The sequence below is a fragment of the Carassius gibelio genome, chromosome A24 (assembly GCF_023724105.1).
Source record: "Carassius gibelio isolate Cgi1373 ecotype wild population from Czech Republic chromosome A24, carGib1.2-hapl.c, whole genome shotgun sequence".
NCBI classification, from domain to species: Eukaryota; Metazoa; Chordata; class Actinopteri; order Cypriniformes; family Cyprinidae; genus Carassius; species Carassius gibelio.
The window spans coordinates 13,079,174-13,103,664 of NC_068394.1; the positions used below are offsets into that span (position 1 = coordinate 13,079,174).

Sequence of the window (24,491 nt, forward strand, 5' to 3'; positions counted from 1 at the left end):
GTCAATGTCTCGCCAATGGGACGCTTACGTACACTTCAATATATTTACAGTTAAATCTTAATTCATTAATTGTAATAATTTAAAACACTATATGTACTTTTTCTTTTATGTGTAAAAAAATTGCAAAATGTATATAATGAGCTAGTACATCATAAATTAATCTACCAAACCACATTTTTGTCTTATCCCAAATAATACAAACATTTATAATAAGTGATTATTTTTGGACTATTGTAGCCTGTTCAGATCGTCACTGCTGTAGAGTAACACATACCTGGGAGGTTCGCCATAGACAAACTCGTAGAAGTAGCTTTGGTTAGAATGTTTTTCCTCAGGATGTGTGCAGTTCTGTTTATTAACCGCTAGAGCGCCTAAATTGACTTGTAATGCATTTCCACTTAAATTACTTGGAACAATTGTACCAGGAACGTTTCCCCCCCAGGAGCTGATTGTCTCTGAAATCGGCGAAACACATTTTTAAATAGGTGCAGTCTTTATAAATGAGCTGCAGGTTTGAGTTTGGAACAACTACATTCTCACCTGAAATACTTTTAAAACTACATTTCATGGCTCATTAACAGTAATGATGAGGAAACGTTAAGCAACTTTAATGTAACATTTGGGTTTGACGCATTTTTCCAAATTAATCCTGATGTGATGTGAGAGTTTAAATAGTGGTCCTCACATGATCCACCTCAAGAAAGACGCAGCTGGTTACAGCGGTTGTCCTGGATTGCTGACACAGAACAAAAAGTGCAGTAGCTTGCCAACCTCCAGGGTTTAAATCACTGTCGATGTGAACAGCCTTCATGAGGAGTCACTGGCAGCAGAACACATGAGCCAAAGGCAAAATGAAAACAAACAACCAATATGTTTCATATAGATGTACACTTAATGAAACACAACCACACCTGATGTTTTATCCTCAGGCTTTGTGACTGTGAAAACACACATACACTGATTATTGACTTATAGTCGCAGAAGAAATCGATCATAAAGAAAAAAAGAAAGAAAGAAATCCAGTGTTGGCTGGGAGCATAAATCCCTGATTGTTTTATTCTGTGTATATCTGCATTTTATATTCAGTACAACACAATTGTCAAGAGTGTGATATTGTTTTTATGTTCAGAAAAAGAAAGTACTGTAAACAAGACATTGAATAATATTTTGAATAATATACATTTTTGACTAAATCTGACCAGTTTGTTAAAAATATTCCATTTCATTGGTGAGAGAAACTTTCTCTGGAGTAAAAAAAATACTCAAACACTCTGGTCTAGATCTAGGGCTGGGCAGTAAATCAATACTGATATCAATATTTATATATATCAATAATTTACTTTTGATTCTTTTTTATATTAAGTCTACATCTTCATGATAAGGATTGTGTTGATTTTCTTTAAAATATAATTTATTGAAACATTACATTAAAGGAAATCATTATTATTATTTGTACTATTTTTATCGTTATTATTTTTAACAACATTACAGTGTTGTTGTTATTATTGCTGTACATCATTATTATTATTGTACGTTATTGTTGTTGTTATAACAAAAATCAATCAACCATGCAGTCTTTTGTTGTAAATTAATTATAATATTTTAATTTTATTACATTTTAGAATGATGATTCAATTGCTTATTAATTAACTTTATTGGACACCATTTTATGATTCATTTATATTGATTTATAAAAAAGAATTTATATATTTAAAAAAATGGGGCTCTGAGCTTGCTCTCTGAAGTTTACTTGTAAACAAACAAACATAGTTTCTTGAGGTCTAACAAACATAGAATGCATTTCCTTAATGTTACTAATATATATATATATATATATATATATATATATATATATATATATATATATATTTATTTAGTTATATACTGTATATATATTTTTTTTTATTATAGTTTTTGATAATATTCTTGGCCATATCAGTCCTATCTGGAACACGTTAAACACAAACTGTTTGGTTACACTTTAAAATAAGGTTAAAACTTTATGCATTTTATTATCATTACCTTACAATGAGTCATACATTTGTTTTTAATCATCTTTGTTAATGGTTGTTAACAACCATTCCACGTTAGCTCAGGATCATTAACTAACATTAATAGATACAAGTTCTCATTTTAATAATGTATTGGTAAATGATGGAATCAACATTAACTAAGATGCTTTAGAAGTATTTTGTCATTGTAAGTTTATAATAACTAAATTATGTTAACAAAGGGAAGCTTATTGTAAAGTCTTACCGACACTTTTGACGCAACCAGTGAAATATCCCAGTGATGTTGGTCTGTAATATATCAGCACTTTTGGAAAGTGGCTCGGCCAATAAGATTTGAGGATGGGAGCTACAGTAACTGTTGTATAAAATCCAACAATGCTTAGACAAAGTTACACACACAGACACACACTCACAGATGCACATAAATGTGTGTATCGCATTTGTCCTTTTAGCGGCTTTGATCTAAATTTCATTTCCGCAGCATTAAAGGATTAAAACTTCCCATCTGTCTGAGAATTTCTCTTTTTGTGTGCATTATCTGCTTTTCAGTCCATATCTCTCCTCTGTCTACTTCTTTCTCGAGGGTAATGGGATATAATGCGTTCATGCCTCTAGCTTACAAGGAGACACCAGCCTCAGATCAGCACTACTGAGTGTCCTGAGCCCAGAGAAATAGATGTCAGCATTCTTGATCTGATTCATCACTGACACTAAACAGTGTCTTTATTTTTTACATGTATTAAAATGTATGAATATTCAGCAGCCATTACTCCAGTCTTCAGTGTCATATGACTGATAGGCTGATCTGTGGCTTTTAGAAACATTTTATTATCATTAATAGTATAGTAGTATTTTTTTATGTTGTTTTGCTTATTATTTTATGGAAAGTGTGATACTTTTCCAAGATTCTTTGATGATTAGAAAAGCAATTATTTGACACAATAGTGAAACTTTTTAAAAACCAGCTAGAGGACATCTGAAGCGGTCCTCGCTACTGCAAGTCCTAAAATATGGCAAATCATGTTTCTCTCTAAATCAACCATATTTATATTTTATGTTGAATGGTGAGAGATCATCTCATAGCTTCTAGTGTAATTATTTATTGTAGGCTGCTTGTCTTTTCGAGACACGTGGAATTACTGTGGGAACAAGGTTATAAGCGATTACAGTGTATTAAAGACTGCAGAGGTAGAGAGGGAGGCTCAGTTCTTGTGGAAGTCATTGGTGATGAGGAGGAGAATGAGATGAAACAGATGGGAGTTGTGTTACTGTTGTTTTTCTGCCACATGAGGGCGGGCTTGAGCACAAACACTGTTTGGTCTTTGATGCTGCCAGAGGCATCAGTGAAGGGCATGCATAATAATTATGTAGCTGTGTATGTTAATGTCAGAATTAGTTTTCATAGGCAAAGAATAGTTATTTTTAAAGCTGTATGTAGGCTATATCAAATTCCCGTATGTGATAGTAAAACCTGATTTTATATACATATACAACATAAATATAACATAACTAATAAAGTTTTTGAAAGTTAACATGTCAAGTCAGGTCACCCTTTATTTATATAGCACTTTTAACTGCACATATTGTGTCAAAGCACTTTACAGCATTAAATAGCAAAATATTGTGTCAAGAATGCAAAACGTCCTGTGGATTGATATCTGTTTTGAAAAACATTTTACTCATTCTTTAATAAATATTATGCAAGCATATGACTTCCTATTTCATGAGAGACTGCATACAATGTGTAGCCTATTATTATTATTATTATTAAATGCATCACACTGCTGGACCATTTAAAATGAACAAATAAAGATGGGGTTAGTCGGTTCAGAGGGGTGGGAAGTCCCATGTGCTCAAGTTTGGTCGTACGGGAATCGGTGTATTTAACGGATGTGACGGCGTGGGCCGGTCCCGTACCCGCCCGTGACTGAACTAGCAGCTCGATCCAGCAGACGAGCGCGCGCGAACGTTAACTGCCATTATCTCCCATTCAAAGCCAAGCTGGAGTTTATTAACAGATCCCGCAGGTTCATTCAGTCGCTTTTGTCTCTCGTTCTCTCACCGGTTACCGCTTACCGAAAATTTCAGGGTATGTGCGACTGCTGGATCCGCCGCCTCTGTGAGTACACACGCGCCTCTCTCTCTCTCTCTCTCTCTCTCTCTCTCTCTCTCTCTCTCTCTCTCTCTCTCTCTCTCTCTCGTCATTTGTTTGTTTGTGTTTGATAGTAGGCTATTTAACAAAGATGACGGAGGAGACCATCATATTTTGCTTACTCATACTGCCCTAGATGCAAGTCAACATCCATGAAGTTTATAAGTTGATCATGAGCCTACTACAAAATGAAACATTATTACTATACAAATTAAATTAATTAATAGTAGGCTATACATGATACAATACTAAGATGAGACACTGCAGGTGAATAGGGTAAAATAATTAATTATATCACCTTACTAGGTTGATTGATTACATTGATAATTATAGCCTACATTGAAATACATTTTCTAAACTGTTTTGTATAAATGTGCAAATGAGTCATTATTTAGTGAAATATGCGCTAATTTGCACACATTTCTAGTAAAAAAAATCTGAACACTGGATGAAATCAATTTCAAAATTCTTGTTACATTTTTTTTTTTTTTACATAATAGAGTCAAATGTTTCTACAGAGGGAAATATGGGTATCTCTTTTTGTCACTCCATAATTATTTGAACAGCCAGAATACTTTGAACAGCCAGAAAACAATATATTTTCACAATCTTTTTTTTTTTTTTTTTTTTTTTTGAGAAAACGGCTTTGAGAGTTTGAGAAATCTATTGACACAAATATATAAAGTGCTATAAAAGAAATACTTAACAGTGTATTTTGGGTGTTTTCTTTCCATTAGTCTGAAAAAAAAAAACACTTTATGGAAAGTCAAAAAGCCCACAATCTAAAAAATTGACAGGTACATGAAAAAAAAAAAAAATTGTTTTTGGCTGCAGTGTCTCCCCTTAAATATGTTAATATTCAACAATATAATTGTATGAATAATATAAAATACTTCTTTAATAAAAATGCAACATTTGTAATACACATGAACATATATACAGACATATAGTTTCTTTGTGACGAAGACTTCATGGTGGCTTTGTTGTATATGTTGGAGAGAGGGAGAAAGAGAGGGAGAGATTCTGAACTCTGTCCAACATCAGTCTATTTTGGTATGTCCTATGTGATATAAGGGAGCAGGTGTCAGACAGGGCTAAAAAACTCAAACACATGCATAGGCAAAGAAACTCCTGAGAGGTAAAGTTTTTTGTACTTTTGTACTTAAAGTTGTACAATCTTGTAATTGTACTTCACATTATTTAAAATACACTTTTATACTTTTATACTTCACTTTAATGTACTTATTGTACATTTTCAAAAAATTTAAAGCATTTTTACGTTCATTATAAATGCATTACCACTATTAGTTTGTTATATGCTATTTTTCAACATTCTAAAATTATATATATATATATATATATATATATATATATATATATATATATATATATATATATATACAACAGAAGTGCTGAAGCCCTAGAAGTCACTTTATTTGGAAATTCAGCCAGAATTAACACTGAGATTGAGGCAGTGATATGAGATAAAAGCATACTTGGGACTCTCTTAATCAGATTTCAATTTGTCTTCTATCACAACAGCATCTGAAAAATACTCATTTATATTTAACACAATTGTTACAAATACAAATTGTTGAGGAGAAAAACACACAGAGAACTTTGTTTTAAAAAGATATTAATGGTGCACATGCTATTACAACAAATGATTGTTTTTGCCAATACATTGGACAATGTCCCAAAATGTCACCTAAATTGTACACGTTTCACAACTTCAAACATCACAATCCAAGTGAATCGAGTGGTTTCTTCCAAGTCTTCTGAAGAGATGCAATATATCTCACACTTTTGATGAGAAAAATCAACTCGGTTCAGAATCATGAGTTTATAAGCCCACACTTCTTGACTTACTCGCAATTGAGTTGAATTAAGTTATAAAGTCCAAACTAGGAGATATAAACTTGTACTTGCAAGAAAAAAGTCAGAATTGAGATATGAAATTAAGTGTTATGTAAAATGTTATAGGTTTAAAAAAATATTTCATGCTTTAACTGCAGGGCTAATACAATATGTGAATATTATATCGACCTATTGTTTAAATCAAATTTATCCTTTAAAAGGAGGGATTATATAAATATTATATAAAAATGATTTCCATTCCATTGCTGACGTCTAAAAGCACAACCATAATTTTTTCTCTCATTCCATTGATTTTACCCATTTCCTTTCACTTGTTCCCAGTGTGTTTCTGCCACCACAATCTGCGCGCAGCTGCAAGTAATATATAACTGTGACATCTACTCCAAATTGGTCTATAATAAAAGTTGGTACAATGTAAGAATGCATTTGCATATTTTATAGCGATAATGTATTTTTATGTCGATGAATTAAAATACTTACTTAAAATGTAAAAAATATTTTTCAAGAAATCTTCCTTTCGAAAAGCAGGCTGAAGCACATGTTCATTACATAAATATTTATAATAAATTGGAGTATATGTCTACATAATGGTTTGTGATTAAGATACAAACTGTATATTTTCAAACCACTAAATGCTCTATCATTGTAAAGTAAATATAAAATATAGCTATTTTAGCATATTTCTTAAAAGTGCAAGTATGTATTTATTACCAAAGTACTTCTAGTATACTTAAAAAATAATAATATTTTTTTTTTTACAAACTTTGAGTTAAGAATACAATTGTGACATCCTTAACGGGAAACGCCGGTGCAAGGCTGCTCACAGCACTGATGAAGACCTGAAGGTCGAAACTTTGTATCAAAAGGTAAGTTGATACAAAGTGAAAATTAGACAATAAATTATGCACCATAAAGTCATCCTAGGTGTATATGACTTCCTTCTTTCAGACGAATCCAGTCGGAGTTAAATTAAAAATGATCTCTGATCTTTCAAGCTGTTTCATTGCACTCAGCGGGTGTTGCATGTATCAGTTCAAAAGAAGTAAAATAAAAAGCGCCCATCCATAAAGAAAAACCGTTACTCAAAAAGTGGCTCTGGGGGCTGAACAAAGGCCTCCTGTAGCAAATCGATGCATTTTGTAAGAAAAATATCCATATTCAAAACATAATTTGATGTAGCTTGTGCTCACTGTTGTACAAGGAAGCAGCTCCGGGTAGATGAGGTATGAGGTATAAGTACAAAACGAGGATATGTAAAGAAGAATGTCAAAGGATTTTGATATAAGCCAAGAGGACACTGGTTTTCCTTTGCTAAAGTAAGGAAACTTTGCTTCCATTGCTCCTGTTAACAAACGTTGGTTTACACAAAAACTCAAGACCCCATATGTCATGCTCCCAGGATATGCTTCCATGTACAACTGACACTTCTTTTTTTTATGGATGGGCACTTTTTATTTAACTTCTTTTGAACAGATGCACTGCAACATCGGCTGCGTGCCATTAAAATAACTCTGACTGGTTTTGTCTGAAATAAGAAAGTCATATACACCTAGGATGACTTAAGGATGAGTAATTTATGGGCTAATTTTCTTTTTTGGGTAAATTAACCCTTTAATAAATTCCTTGGGAGCAGCCTCATCAGTGTGTGGCGATTTTTTTTATTTGTTTCGTTTGCATTTATCTTTGTCCTGTACCTGAGCCTTCTGTTTTTTTGGGATGTGCTTTTTATGTTTATTTTTGACTTTAAGAATACAATTATACTATAAATATACAATTTTTAATACAGTTAAGAGTACTTTTTTCACCTATAAGGTAGCTATCCTGTGACGGCCCTGTCTCTATAAATAAAATGTGTTGCTGGAGTTTCTGTGTTTAATATTAATGGAGTCATTGCATAGTGTTTTTTGTAGAAAAAAACAAACAAACAACAACAAAAAAACATTATGTTCTGACATTTTCTTGTTGACAATTAAGGGTCAAGATGTCTTTGATGTAGGCCAATAGAAAACAGGAGGATGCTGCTGTTACCATGAAAACTAAATAATTTAAACTGTTGTCCTGGGGAACAGAGGATAGAACGATGATGTCATTGATACAGTACTCTTATTTTTCTACTTTTTAGTTTTGTTTTTCTTCTCTCTCTCTCTCTCTCTCTCTCTTTTATTCATCTCCTTTTTATTTGTTTATTTATATTTTTATTAATCAAATTTTTAATAGAGGTTGATGTTGTTTTGAATTGTTTTGATGAAGTCTTATACTAGAATAGACATGAGTGCATCATAATGACATTTTGAGCTCGTTTTGATGTCATCCTGTTTAAAGGGCTGCATGGACTGACTCAGTGACATCATAAACAATCCACCACTGAAGACGATTAATACAGACATTCACTTAGATATGATCTCAATATGATCATTATACTCTCATTACAATGAATCAGGTGACTATAATATTGATAATAAATAAATAAATAAATAAATAAATAAATAAATAAATAAATAAATAAATATTAAAAGTCCTTTGCAATAACAAGAGGCATATGCATATATAAATGTATAAATATATATATATATATATATATATATATATATATATATATATATATATATATATATATATATATATATATATATATATATATATATATATACATATATAAATATTTTTGTTTGTTTGTTTTTTTTTTTAAGCTGGATTTTTGTAAAGTACAAAAGATTGTCCTCGTCATATGTTTATTATAATTGTAATGCAGTGAAACCCTTTGAAAATGCATATTGTGTTGTTAATGAAGAGTGCAAGTGTTGAGCACTAGAGGGCGGTGGACAACAAAGAGAGTGTGGAGAAAGCAGTGTTTGAAATAATATGCTGCCTACGTGAGAATACAACACGCCAGAGTCATGTCAGAGAACGACGCACTTTTGAAAATATTCTAATTTACTAAACTACTATTTATTTCAGTTTTAGAAAGGCATTGTTCATCATTGTCAGCATTTTTCTAATTTAAATTATTATAATTAAGTTTGGAAGTGTATTTTTTTTTAAATCTAATATTTGTATTTTATTTTATTTACTTTATTTAATTTGATGAAAATAATTTTTAATAGTTGCCGTTTTTTCATCTGTTTATATTTTATTTCAACTTTATTTCAATGATCGAAAACGAATAGTTGCAGTTTTATTTCAGTTGTCACAGGGCCTACGACATGCCTTAGATATAATTTTCCAAATCATTTTTTGTTTTTGTTTTTTGAAAATGGTGTAAAAGAACCAATGTGGGACATTGTTGCACAAGTAGTGAATTTTTGCAGCATTTATGTGCATTGCATACTCATATTGTAGCATAAAGATATAAGGGTGCTAGTTTTAATTTGAGAAATTTCTTTAATTTGTGTGTCTGACAGTAGGACAGCCCATCTCTCCAGACTTCACAAATCACTCAGTGAGACATTTCAGTTAAACAGTCTTGCTTTCTTCCTCTCTCTCTCTCTCTCTCTCTCTCTCTCTCAGCTGCACAGATAATCATTTCCTTTCAGGCACTCCCCACACTCACAATGAAAGGTGCTGAGCAGATTTATACTTTGACATCATGTCTCAGAGCTCTAAGAGTTATAAGATTTCCTCTTCCTCCCCGTGGTTAATCAGCCTGTGTAAGTATATATGTGTATGTGAGAGAAAGAGACATGAAAGAGGATGTCAGAGAGAGAGAGCGACAGAATGAACATGCTGTCTGAAATGCTCTACTAGTGTGGGCACGCAGAGAAATACACAAACACACATAATCTCCAAGCTTTCATGTGAATCCCTTCTCTAAATAAATGACCCGAAGCTAACCTTAGACATTACAGAGGAGGTGAGCTAATGCATTTCAGTTTTACAAAACTGACACACACACATTTCTTCATACTAAAGTCCTGATTAAGTGAATAAAATATACATTTTATTTTATTATTATTATTGGCATTGGTCTTATTAGGTATTGGAAGCAAATATTAAAATGGCTCATTTATTCATTTCAAATAATATTTATTTTATATTTAAAAAAAATTGTACATTATTAATGTTATTATCTATGTATACACAAAATATTTACCGTGGTCAAATGTAGACACACTTTACATCTGGACTATGTTGGTTATCAGTGTGTATTTATATCAACCCATATTGGATATTTAATTGTGGGTGGTTATTTGAGACTAGATTTTTGATAACTTTTGCAGTCTTAACAATCAAGATTATTTGTTATACAATTTTAGTAAGTTTGGGTTAGCAAGATTTTTTAATTAATGGTTTTATACAGCAAAGATGCATAAAAGGCAGTAAATGCATTTACAGTGTAAAGTTCAAATAAACTATGTTCTTTTGAACTTTCTATTCATCAAAAATCTTGGAAACAAATATCAGTTTCCACATAAAATATTAAGCAACACTACTGTATTAATAAATATTAATAATTAAAATGTTTCTTGAGCAGCAAATCAGCATAGAATGATTTCTGAAGGAGTATGTGACTGGAGTTATGGCTGATGGTAATTAAGCTTTACAGGAGTAAATACAATTTTAAAACATAATAAAATAGAAAACAGCCATTTTAAATTGTAGTAATATGTCATGCTAATAGAGTTTTTACTGTATTTTTCGATCAAATAAGTGCAGCCTTCAAGCATCAGAGACTTCTTTCAAAATATTATATATATATATATATATATATATATATATATATATATATATATATATATATATATATATATATATATATATATATATATATATATACATTTACTTTTTAACACTCTTGCACTGTATGTAAACATGTACTTTGCATATAGCTTTTTGGTGTTTAGAAAATGTGCTGTAAAATATTTTGCATCTCTTTGGTGTGTACAGTATTCCAGTGTTGAAGAAACACTTTCATTTCCATCCTGTAGGTGGCGATAGATACGCAATAAAACATTCTGCCACATGCTGAACCTAAACTCTGTTTCCTTACAAAATCTAGTAGAACGTGGTCTGTCATTGTAGATTGAAACGTCTAACATTGTTTGTTATCAAGAAAATGTTCATGATCGGATTTAAGCTTTAAGAAAGCACATTGACTGTTATTTTTTTTTATTTTTTTTTCAGAAACTACTGGTATCTTGAGTGTGTATTTAGAGAGTGATTCAGAGTTCTCTTGACTGTTTGATGACTGTGCACTTTACTTAATTACAACTTAACAGCCTCTCTTTGAGAATCACTATGCTTTGATTCAGGCCACACAGAAAGGAAGTGCGTTCGTTGACATGATCCTGTCACTGCCTGCCACAGGAAACTCCTCTCCTCCTCTCCTCTCCTCTCCTCTCCTCTCCTCTCCTCTCCTCTCCTCTCCTCTCGGAGAGTATTTTGGTGTGTGTGTGTTGGATGGTTTAGGTTTTCACTGCGAGAAAGTATGTTGGTGTGTGTGTTGGATGGTTTAGGTTTTCACTGCGAGGGTGGGGCAAACCTTAATTACAGACCATCTCTTCTCTTCCAGAAAGGGTCCTCTGTGTCTGTGCGTGTGTGATTTTTTTTTGCCCTGAAATGTTTTGGGAGGGTCCTTTAATGGCATATATCACTTCGGCACTGAGATCTCAAAACATGCATTTATAAAAAGCCAAAAATTACAACATGCCACTTAGATTGAATTTATATGAGTTTATGGGAAGAGGTGTGTGTTTGTGTGTGTGAGGTTCTACTTAGTTTAGTAGTTCAGGAAGTCTTTGTAACACAATGCATTGCATTCCTGCACTCCTGCCGGGCTCCTCGTTTGTTCATTGCATTCTTGCCCACTCACCCCCAACCCCCCGTGTGTGTGTGTGTGTGTGTGTGTGTGTGTGTGTGTGTGTGTTAGAGGGTCGGGGGTCTCTTAAGTCTCCTAAAGACCACTTTACTCTTGGAATAACCCAAATCCTGCTCCAACACACCCTCCACAAAAACGACACACACAACCGGGTTCTTTCCCCCAACCCCCTCCCACAGGATACCAGGGGTCAGAGGTCAAACCTGGAGACACAAAGCATAAAGAGAACAAACCGCAGAAGGAGAGATGGGGAGAGGGGGAAAAGAGTGAAGGAAAGAGTGATAAGTGAGTAACGGTTGTTATAAGGGTAGTTAGTCAGCTGGAAATTTGGTTAGATTAGAATCAGTAATGCTGCTCAGATGACAGGACATATATTTCAGTTCATTCATGGCTCGTCCCATGAGTGGTGCGCTGGGTGCACTACATATATATATATATATATATATATATATATATGTATATGTGTGTGTGTGTGTGTGTGTGTGTGAATGTAAGTATATGTATATATTTAAAATGAATATATAATATTTATTTTATTAAATTATATATTATTTTATTTATATTTAAAATAAATATGGCAACAATATGGACCAATTTCCACTATTATCTAGTTACTTATTAGCATGCATATTACTAGCATGTTGTCTGTTTTTTAGTATTTCTAAAGCACATATTAATACCTTATTCTGCATAACCATATTTTAGATCCCTTAATCCTACCCCTTACCTACCCTTAACAACTACCTTACTAACTCTGAATAAGCAGCAAATTAATAGTTGTTAATAGTGAGACTAGAGCTAATTTAGACTTTGTAACCAAAGCCCAAAATGTTTTCATCTAGATGTGTAGACATGGATGTGTGTGTCATCCTGGCAGTTGTGTTTAATTCCTGGAAGAGAGCATTGCAGGATGCATCTGTCCTTATGCAAATCACAAACACACACAGTCGGTGAGCCGTCACAGGCAGATGTGTAATCAGACAGGTATGTAGACGGCTCATTCAAACACAGGGAGTGTGAGGGCAGAACGGAGCTTTGAAGGGAGATCATTTGTGAGTCAGGAGTGTGCATGTGTATTAATTTTTTTATTTTAGAGTTCTTTCAAATTGTTTGTGCCTTTCGGTTTTATTATGTCGTTGTGTATCCTAGTTTGGGATGGTTTTGTTTTGGTGCTTGTGTGTGTTCTCACTTTGAATGGTTTCAGGAATGCTCTGACAGGATGTAAAGCAAATGGGCCGCTAAAACTAATCTCATCCACTTTTACTGTGTGTGTCTCTCTCTCTCTCTCCACTCATTCATCCCTGCCTCTCTTGTCCTCCTCCAGGGCATGTCTGTCTTTACAGTCTGCTCCCCTGCAGATACCTATACTCCCACTTTGAAGAAAGAAGTTAAAGTTTTATTACGCTTGCATTGTATTTTATTTGGATTTTTATTTTATATTGTAAAAAAAAAAATAATAATAAAAAAAAAAAAAATATATATATATATATATATATATATATATATATATATTTTTTTTTTATATATATATATATTTTTTTATATATATATATATATATATATATATAAGATTTTACAAAATAAAATTTTGATACATAAATATTTATAATTATTTAGTTCAAAAAGATTACACCCAGAACAAAATAAAAAATTTCATATTTCAATACTATTATATGTTTGCCATTTAATGAGAGTATTTTATTTTTATTTTCGAATTGCCATAATCCACATTCATAATCTGTTATTTTTTTTAAAATTTGTAATATTTTCTTTGATTTTTAATATTTTCATTTTTCTTTTTCTTTCTTTCTTTCTTTTTTTTTTTCCAAAACCACATTCATAATCTCACACTTACCATAATGGACTGCCATGACCTGTCTGTTCTGAGATGTATTTCTCCTTCAGACTGTGATTATGACACTTCATTTGTCACCTGCTGGCCGAGTCTTAGCGCATGCGTGTGTGTTTTGTTTGTAAGCATGCAGTGCGTGTCACTGATTGACAGCGGGGAAACTGGCCATGTGTATGAACCTGGGACAAGTGAAAGTAGGTCACACACACTCTGTTAGTAAACACATCCACTCACACAGTTTATAGTCAGCAGTCACAACCGCAACAATCTGCATTTTCTAAAAAACGCTGCACATTTGTTTTACTGTTTTAGTTCAGCCTGGACTGACCTGGTGGTCTGCTTTTATTTCTTTCTTTTTTCTCTTTTTTACACACACTCACACACTGTTGCATAGAAAGGCCACAGATTTCACGTTCCTCCGTTTCCACAGCTACACTATCACAAAGGACTCCAGTTGGCTGTGGAAAGAGAGCAAGGGATGGAGAGAAAGACAGTGACCGGCCCCTTTCTAAACACACGACAGCTGGGCCGAACTGTCATTCTGCACCCTGCCTGCTTACACACACACACACACACACATACACATACAATACAAACACTATGCTGCCCCTCCTCTTGTTTTAAAGCACTTTGTGTTTTTCTGATTACTCCTTTGGCATCTAGAGGGAGCCCAACTAACCTGTTTGAATGAGTTTTAGTGTCCTTTTCCACACTACTAACACACAAACCCTCACTCACTCCTATTGGTTTCCTCCACGTCCAGCCGTCACATGCCCAGAGGTGCATTCAATCTCCCCTCCTAATGAAGCATGAGGCTGAAAGAGGAGTTTCTCCAGGCAGGGGCCGAAAAGAAGGGATGAATGGATGACAGAGGGGGGCAGTGAAGGAGTGGAGAGGGGGTTGAGCAGGGGCCGTCTTTGATACAGCTCTGGTCCGGCCGGGGGGTAGTGTGTTTTTTAGCCAGGAGATCCTCCATTCACACTCCTCTGTCGGTCGCTCGTTTGAAGAGCCTTTTCAAAGAGGAGTTTGTGGGCCGGGGGCCGAAAGGGGTTTTTGTCATTCACAGAGTCCCTCTCCTCCTCCTCTTTTAACCTCTTGCTCATTCGTTCGCTCTTTTGAAATGAGAAATGCTTTATCGGCCAAGAACTCAGCCAATTAATGTTCAACCAACGGGCTGAATTGCTACAAAACTGCACTTAAAATTTATTTTGTGAAGGTGTAAAAGATAATTGGAGGACATTTTACTATTTCAGTCATTCTTCTTCAAATATCATATTTAATTCAGTGTGTTGCTTGCCATTTCTTTGTAATTATTTGTGAAATTTACTAAAAGAAAATTAAAAAAAGTGACAATTATTTAAAAAATAAAAATAAATATTAGGCGACAGAATTTTATTTATTTTTTTATTTTTGAAATAATTTTCACTTTTTGCAAATTTCTTTAAGTAAATTTCACAAATAATTATATATATATATATATATATATATATATATATATATATATATATAGCATCACTCTCTCTCAGATTTGATCTAAACCTTTTAAAAGGTTAACTATAATCTTCAGAATTAGCTTTTTTTGCAGTAGTGTTTGGATAGTGTTAGACAAGCAGCAGACGTTAAGACAATTTTGTCGCGAGAAAGTTGGACGAAAACATTTCGGGGAGTTTTTCTTTCTCTGTTCCTGCCTGCTGGAGTTCAGGAATTCTGTATCACACTCCACTTCCCAAATGCTGGATAAACACGGTGGCCTTGAGAGCGTGTGTGTGCCGTTTTGGAGGCGTGAGCTTCCATCATACACACATCAAAGTGTGTTCGTGGAAACTGTGAGGGAGTCGGTAATGCCGCTAACATGGCATGACTTGTTTTTATTCTGTGTCTTTTTTGTGTGTGCTTGCGTGTAGGTGAAGATAAAGTCATTTTGGAAGTGTCCTACACATCTGGTGTTAGAGAATATATCATACTGCGGTGGCCCATTTTGTAAAAACACTATTTTTGAGATGTTTCAGTCTCTAAAAAGACTTTGACAGCTCTCTGCAACTGACTTCCTCTTTACTCTGTGGAGTCCAGACGACCCGCTGACCTCACTGGCATGCCTTTGTGTGGACAGGGCATCTGTGTGTTTCTGTAAGCAGACGTTTTTATTAGAAGGCTACATAAATATATCTACTGTAGGAGCTAAGAGTGCATTTTTTGTTTTATTATAAATTATATTCACAATATTGGTTGGGGTCAGTATGTTGTTTTTTTTTCTTCTTTTTACTTTTGTTCAGGAAGGATGCATTCAATTGATCAAAAGTGACAGTAAAGACATTTATAATGTTACAAAAGATTTTATTTCAGACACATGCTGAACACATGTCCAATTTATGAAAGTTTAATTTTCTGGACAAAATATTAAGCAGCACTGTTTTCAACAATAATAGCAAGACATTTTCTTGAGCAGCATATCATCATATTAGAATGATTTCTTAAGGATCATGTGACACTGACGACGAGTAAATTCAGCTTTTCCATCATTTGTTCATCATTTTAAAATATATATCAAGCTTATTTTACATTTTTATAATATAGTACATTATAACATTTACATTTGACCATGATATTATCAAGGCTCTTACAGTAGTGTGTGATAAAATAAAAATTTCCAGCTTGGAAAAATCACATCTGACTGTAGTTTTAAAGGCTCCTGGTAGGTGGATGGAGAGAGGAAAGGCTTTAGAAATAAACCGCAGAACTGGGTGGGTCAGAGAACACACACATACACACTTGACACATGACAGGCTCATACACACAGGTGAGAACAGTTCGGGTGCTCTAATAGTTTAAAGAGAAAGCCTGGCCTACTTTCCGCATACACTGTGACCCAGTTTACATTAGATTCAGATTCATGGAGCAGGGTCCGAACCTGTTCCCCATCCTTTCTGTGTGTGAGAGAGCTGTTAAAAGACAGTGCATGATCTTCTTACAGTGCTGTAATCTAAAACAGACCCGCTTTGGCACACACACTGTCGTACGCTCAGATGCCATAAAGCAAAAAAGAGATCTTCGGATCTAATCTGTTCCCTTCATGTATTCAGGAGTAATGTGTGTGTGTGTGTGTGTGTGTGTGTGTGTGCTGGGCTTGCACTAACCTGCTCCTGCCAAAAGCAGGAAATGAGCGAGCTGTAAGAAAATGGACTGCCACTGTTTAGTCTCTGAGCACGCACATACACATGCTCACACGCACGCACACATACACAGTGTTTAGTCTTCTCCAGCAGCTGTGCTATTCTAAGCAACGCAGGCAGGAAGAACAGAGAGAGCAGAAATAGATGGATGATTTTGGGACAGTAATGCCAAGCTCCTGTTGTAGTTTTACTGTGCAATACTTCACAGAAATCTATACTATATACTATACTCTGACATAACAGTGCCTATCTAACACTTCCTCGGCTTGCTTCCACTCAACTCAATTCTATTCCATTATATTGTTCGTCATTTGTTTCTGTAGTAACCTTCTTAACTATTCTATTCTACTCTACACAACTCTGTTCTATTATAGTTACTTCTATTTTGTCCTATTCTGCTTTTATCAAAACGTCTCTTCTCCATTTTATTCTACTCTAATCAAACATATTTTCATTTACTGTACTCAGCTCTTATCTTTTCTTCTACCCTTTTTCTATTCCAATCTATTCAGTTTAAGTTTATTCTAGTCTCTAGTAAACTATTCTAGTTTACTGAACTTTGTTCTTTTTTTATTGAATTATGTTATAATCTAATTCTATGCTATTATTTTCTAATCTGTTATTCAACTCTACTCAGTTCTGCTCAATTCCATTTTTTGGTGATTTTATTCTACTCTATGGGATACAAAACCACTGTAAGGTAATAGATAATATCATAATATCGTTTTGTTCACTTAATTCTACTCTATTTAATTATTATATTATTCCGTTTTATGTTATATCCACTCTTTTTTGCTCTACTGAACTCCGCGGTATTCTGTTCTCCTGTTATATAATATTCTATTATTTTCTCTATTTTGTCTACTCAGTGTTATTCTACTGTATTTTACTTAACTGCATTCAGTTTTGCATTATTTAATTATGTCACTAACTCTGTATTGTTATATGCCAACTTTAAAGTATTTTGCTTTATTTGTACCATTTTATATTCTACTAAACTTTATTAAATGTTGTTTTCAAATAAATTTACTTTAATTTCTCTTCTCAACTTTATTCTACTCTGTTCTATTCTGTGAAATACTGCTGTACTCAACTCTACGATATTCTATTCTACTCAACATTGATCTACTCTATGCAACTTTTGCAACCACTCAAGTCCAGTACTCTACTGTATTTTAATCAACTCTATTCTAACCTGTTAAATCTACTGTATTCTGTTCTTCTCTTCTATATTGTATTTCTTGTGTTATTTTATATTGTTCTATATTATACAATGTTCTAGTACTTTCAAATTCTGAAAAATTGAAACTTGTTCATTTCTTATTTTTTCTCTTTTGAATATTAATATTATTTTGCCATTCATTTGTCAATTGATAAATATGCTAATTAACTGGGCAAACTTTCACTTAGTGACCTGTCACTTACTCCTCCTCCACAGTGTCATCATGTATAACCACCTACAAGAAAACTCCGCCCCCAGTCCCGCCCAGGTCAACACCCACCAGACCATACATCTCTATAACAGCTCAGAGCAGCACAGAATCAGCACAAGATGCCTACAATGAGCTGACAGGTGCTGGTCCTGCTAATCGGGCCCTAGCAGCGGTCCAGTCAGGCCTTAGCAACTCCACAGAGAGCATCGATAGCATGAAGGCCCTGACAGCAGCCATCGAGGCAGCGAACGCTCAAGTCCACGGCCCAGCCAGCCAGCATGTGACCAACAGCACCATCACCATCACTACAGCCACCGCCACCACTAGCGTAACACACATCTCACAGGAAGCTAAGAGAGATGCCCTCAGGAAGTGCCTGTCCATAGGGATACAGGTTAGCCACACACACTCACACATATGGACATCAGTGTTGCTTATAGCCTTGTATAGATTGTATAAGCAATACCAAACTTACAACGAAATCAAGGAACAGAGAATTATATGTGAACTTCTCTTCAGTCATTCACAACAGACATTCATCTACTCATATATGTGGAAAAATACTGTGTCTCAGAACCTTTAGAACAACACTATACTACTATACTACACTATACTAACACACTATACTACTTTTACCATTTCTGCCATAGAAACATATGGCAATATTAGTAAGATTAGTATGCTACTCCAAATTCATCAGGGCATTTTTGATAGTATATGGGCATCCTGTGATTATTGAGTATGCTCTGTGATGCACAGCCATTATCAACAGAATATTCTCTGTTTATTAAGCAGGTAAATATGTAGTATGTATTATGAAGCCCAAGTATGCTATCTAGGTAGACAGCAGAGGTTTTAGGCCACAGCGTTTTTCTCTGATTTTTGAGTGTGCTTCAATACATTACATGCTATGATGCCCAGAAATGCTTTTTAAGCATTCAGCACATATTGAGTTGTGAGACGCAGCCATTAACAACAACTATAAAACATCTATGATGTATACACTGTGATGCTGTCTAGATAGCATACCAGGTTTTAGGTTGCTACTAGGTAGCAAACTAACATTATCTGCAGTATATTCTCTGGTTATTAAGTATGCATCAAAATAGTGTACAATTTGCACGTTTTATATCTACATCATTTAATACTAAAATATTCAATACAGTATTTACAGACAAATTAGATAGGCCAAGGCAAACAAATTTGCAGCAACAAATCGGACATCAATAATTCAAAATTTTCTCCTGACACCCAGACTCCATGCTGAATGTGTGTGTCTGTGTTTAGGTGGATGGTCCTGAGGAAGCCGATCAATCAGAAGTGCACTGTAAGTTTCAGTCAGTCGGCGTTCAAGTCGAGGAGGAGCGATGGTAAGTTTATCTACACCCACTCACTGTCTCTCACATGCGCACCCTTGCAGCATATTCCATCACTGCCCAATCCTTTAAGTCCCAACATGTGCTCATTCAAATAAGACAAAGTCACTGATGTGGCGATAGTGACTATGAAAGTTTCTGAAGAATGGAAGGTGTAATAGAAGAGAGAAAAGAAAGTGAAAGAGAGTGAGTGTTATCAATTTACGAACATGCTCCTGTGACAAAGGCCCTCCCAGTCTCTATTTCACACACACAGCTGTCCCTATCATGGTGGTTTGGACTCTGGGGCCTCCTGAAAGGGTAAAGAAGTGGGAGGCAGAGACAGCTGCTCTGTGTGTGTATGCGGGTGTGTCTGTGTGTGCGTGCACGGCCATCTGTTGCTGTGCCCATTATGAAGCAGGCAGGCTGCTGGGTCACAGACATGGTCAAGTATCGACCCCCTGTCTCTCTTCTCTCTCTTCTCTCTCTGGCTTTTTTTTGCTTTCTCTGATTCGCACACCCTCAAATGTCACTGTTTTAGCACCCTGTGAGAGGGAGGGACATAATGACAGGAGGAGGTAGAGGCCGCTAGAAATTCAGTCTCTGTGTGTTTCCCAAAAATCACATAAAATCTCATAGCCAAAGTGCAGCTCGAGTGTACAGATCAAATGCCAGAACAAATGTATGTTACACTCATGTATACTGTCTGTAAACAATTGTTTTACAGAAGGTCAGTTATGTTTACAGTCCGTTGCCCTGTTCTAAAACCTAGTGAACTGTCTATAAAGGCAGCATTTTAAAACATGCTTTCAATACCTCATAGACACATGCTAATTAGAGTAAGTAGATTGTGGTTAGATTGGTAACATGCTAACATCAAAATATTGGTTATGTATGCTGTGCATTTGTATGCTTTATAGCAGGGGTGTCCAAACTCGATCCTGGGGGGCCGGTATCCTGCAGAGTTTAGCTCCAGCTTGCCTCAACACACCAGCCTGGATGTTTTTAATATGTCTGCTAAAGGGGTCATATGATGCTGCTAAAAAGAACATTATTTTGTGTATTTGGTTTAATGAAATGTGTTTATGAGGTTAAAGGTAAAAAAAAAAAAAACATTATTTTCTACATACTGTACATTATTGTTTCTCCCCTATGCCCCGCCTTTCTGAAACGTGTCGTTCTTTACAAAGCTCATCGGCCTGAAAAGCGAGGTGTATGCTGATTGGCCAGCTATCCAGTGCTTTGTGATTGGCCGAATGCCTCAAGCGTGTGATGTTCATGTTATGCCCCTTGTCACACTGTGATGGGTGTCCTGGTCAGAAAACTGGCCCAACAAGACAAAAACAATAAAAACCATTACAAACGAGACATTTGTTGTTTCCAGTGGGGACATAATTGCGGATTATAATGACTTATACTGTCTTTTTACGCATTGCGTTCTATCCTGCCATGTAAACATAAAACCATGTCTTTATTTGTGATCGGAGAAATGACTAACAACAAGTGGTACTCTACACTGCTCAAAACTTGTGTTTGAATAATCAATGGCAAATCTTTTACATATGTAAACGTACTTACAGACTGTGAGACAGAACGGCCAGCATTGTATTCTACTCTCCCAGGATGAGGAAAACAATCCTCCATACAATGCACTGCACACAACTGAATATTTGGGTTGAACTGTTCTGGAACAGTGTTTTAAATACAACTTAATCTGTTTCTAGCTGTGTCCTCTTTTGGAAGGTCAAACAAAGTATTTTCGCTTTCACAACGAAACCGCGTCTCCACAACATGGCCGTGGCGGCAACAGTGATAATTAAAGTAACACCTTCTTTTTCTGAACATTTGGGCAGCATTTATGCAAATCTCCCCACACAGTGATGTAGGCATGTGGGGGCGTGTTTAAATGAGGCATTTTAGGGGGGTGTGGACGAGTCTTAACTTTTATAAAGAATACCTCTTTGGGTTTGAGATTTCTAGTCTTTGCAACTTTAGGAATCTTATCTATTCATGAATAGCTTGTAACACTCGGGAAACACTTGGAAAACTTTAAATTGCATCATATTACCCCTTTGAGAGCTTGATTATCTGGTTGTGGTGTGTTTGATTAGGGTTGTAACTAAACTCTGCAGGACACCGGCCCACCAGGACAGAGTTTGGACACCCCTGCTGAGTTATAGTGTTGTGTGATTAACTTAGTAATAAGCTAATGCTGAAACATTTTAAATATATTTCATTCAATACTGTCAATTCAATTCATTTTGTATAAAAAAATATTTAACATACTATTGGACCCAATATTTATGTATGTATTTTTTGTCTTATTAGACTTTGTTTCATTAGCTTAGCAATATGTTAATATCAGAAATTATAATTATTAATTATATAATAATTCATATATATATATATATATATATATATATATATATATATATATATATATATATATATATATATATATATATATATATATATATATATATATTATTAATATATATATATATATATATATATATATATATATATATATATATATATATATATATATATATATAATTTTATTTTATTCAATACTGATAAGTATTAAAATAATTATTGTGTTGGTACTTAGCAACACATGCTAACGTCAGTCTCTGCTTAAGTTGATTGTCGCAGATTATGTTTAAGATTGTCATACACATGTATAGGGTGTTGTGGCTAGTAGCTGACAGCATTGAAGAATTGAGGGCAGCAGATTCTTAGACAGAAAGAGAGAGGGACACACATAACACACACACACACACTAACCGGTATTTGGACTTTCTGAAGCATGCCTTTGCAACTGCGAGGGAATACAGCTGTAAAACACAGGCAGGGCTCTCCTAGCACAGGTCTGCTCTTGTTTCCTGCTGAAGTCAGAGCCTTTGAACTGTACATACAGACTCCTTTAACACGTCATACACTCTTTTCCCCTCCTTAGTGTGGAAGGAATGAAGGATATTAAGGAATGAGTTCCAAATCAATCACAACTGTTTTTTTTTTGCTCTGTGGAGGTGCATTACAGCCAATATTTAGACATATGTGATAACATATGGAGTACTGACGAATAGATAGATAGATAGATAGATAGATAGATAGATAGATAGATAGATAGATAGATAGATAGATAGATAGATAGATAGATTCAACACTGTGTATTTTGATATGTAATAAACAACATCATAAAGGTAAATATGCCCTTGAAAGTCATTTTGGTGAACTTCTGACACTGGTGTCTTCCTTGTCACACCCTTTAGAGGTTTTGGTGCTGTGGTAGTTTTAGTGGCTTTAACATGTGGCTAGGATATTCATCTTAAAAAAAAACTGAGTGGTTGGGTGTTCTATTGATAGCTTCGGCTAATATGTAAAGCTCTGAGTCCACCATAGGTTAGTTTCAATCTCAAACAGCACCATCTCTCACATAAATGGAATATCTAGATTCAACGTGATTGGCCGGCTATGACAGAATTTCCAGTCGTGGGACCCTGGTAAACGTATGTCAGTGTGATTTTAAGTGGATGTATGAAGTCAGGTTTTGATCATCATCATGAACAATGATGAAATATTTAATTTTTAAACTCATTTAGGCAAATTGTTTTGTCATTTATATTTCTTGACATTGCCATTTGGTTTAATATTTTGTCATTTAATACAGTGAAATGTATTTTTTTTTATTTTGTGGTTTTATATATTTCAGGTTCAAATGTAAAAAGAATCTGCTGTAAAACAGATGTAGTTACATTTAACAGAGAACATGAGAACCACACACACACACGAATGCTTTCTTATGAGATGATTTACAGAAGGCAATGATTACTATGTGAGCGGAACAAGAAATTAATACTCTCTCTTCTCTCTCTCTCTCTTGTGCCCTTTATTTGTCTCCCTTCCTCTCTACAGGAAGTAGTTAGATGATATGAAACAGGCCACACACACACACCCACACCGACCAAATATGGTCTGTAATGGGAAACAAATGGTTAAAACATATATCAGAACTCAATATGATGTGTAGAAGAACAGAACATACACAGATTATTGGATGGATGGATGGATGAAAACTGATTGATAAATTCATTAAAAAATTTAATATATTTTTATGGCCTGTATGCGCTATCATTATTTTTGTTGTGCCCTCTAATAAGCCGAAATTCAAAGACTCAGATACACAGACACACACAGGCGACAGGCACTCAGGGTATGGTGAGAGATGTCAGTGTGCTTCAGTGCACCTGAATAGAGCAGGTGTCCTACCTCTCCAGTACACACACACACACACACACACACACACACACACCAGGCAAACACAGAGTGGCAGATCTAAGCCAGATCGCTTTGATATGTTATCCCTCTCTATTCCTACAGGTGTCTGTGTGTTTGTTACACTTGTATATAATATCATAGTCTACAGTTACCTAGAAGGAAGTTTTAACAGAAAATTACAAGCTAATAACTGCATTTTTTTTTATCACTATTATTATTATTTTATTATTATTATTTTTTTTTTTTACCTGTACTACATTTGGCGTTTGATTTTTCACATCATTTTTAAGCATTTTAGGCATTTTTATAAATTTTATTGTAATTACATTTTTTTAACTCTTATTTAAAACAAAATTATGATTAATATTAATTATAGAATTCTATTTTTTTATTGATTTTTAAATTCAGTTTGATAATAAAAATTGACATTAATTATTAATTATTAACCACATTTTTACCACTATAATTTATTAACATAACAATTTAAGGTACACTACCATTCAAAAGTTTGGAAGCCATTTGTAAGTTTTCTTAAAGAAATAA

The 24,491-nt window shown here is 34.5% G+C and overlaps 1 protein-coding gene across 8 annotated transcripts in view; it reads left to right on the forward strand.

Moving 5' to 3' along the window:
• Positions 1–24,491, forward strand: part of LOC127946194 (disks large-associated protein 1) — a 121,401-nt gene that overhangs the window by 89,050 nt on the left and 7,860 nt on the right. For all 8 annotated transcript variants that reach the window (XM_052542583.1, XM_052542589.1, XM_052542588.1 and 5 more), the window contains exons 7-8: positions 18,318–18,706; positions 19,600–19,682. In XM_052542583.1, the coding sequence (XP_052398543.1) occupies positions 18,318–18,706; positions 19,600–19,682 (472 nt within the window). The remainder of the gene's footprint in view (positions 1–18,317; positions 18,707–19,599; positions 19,683–24,491) is intronic.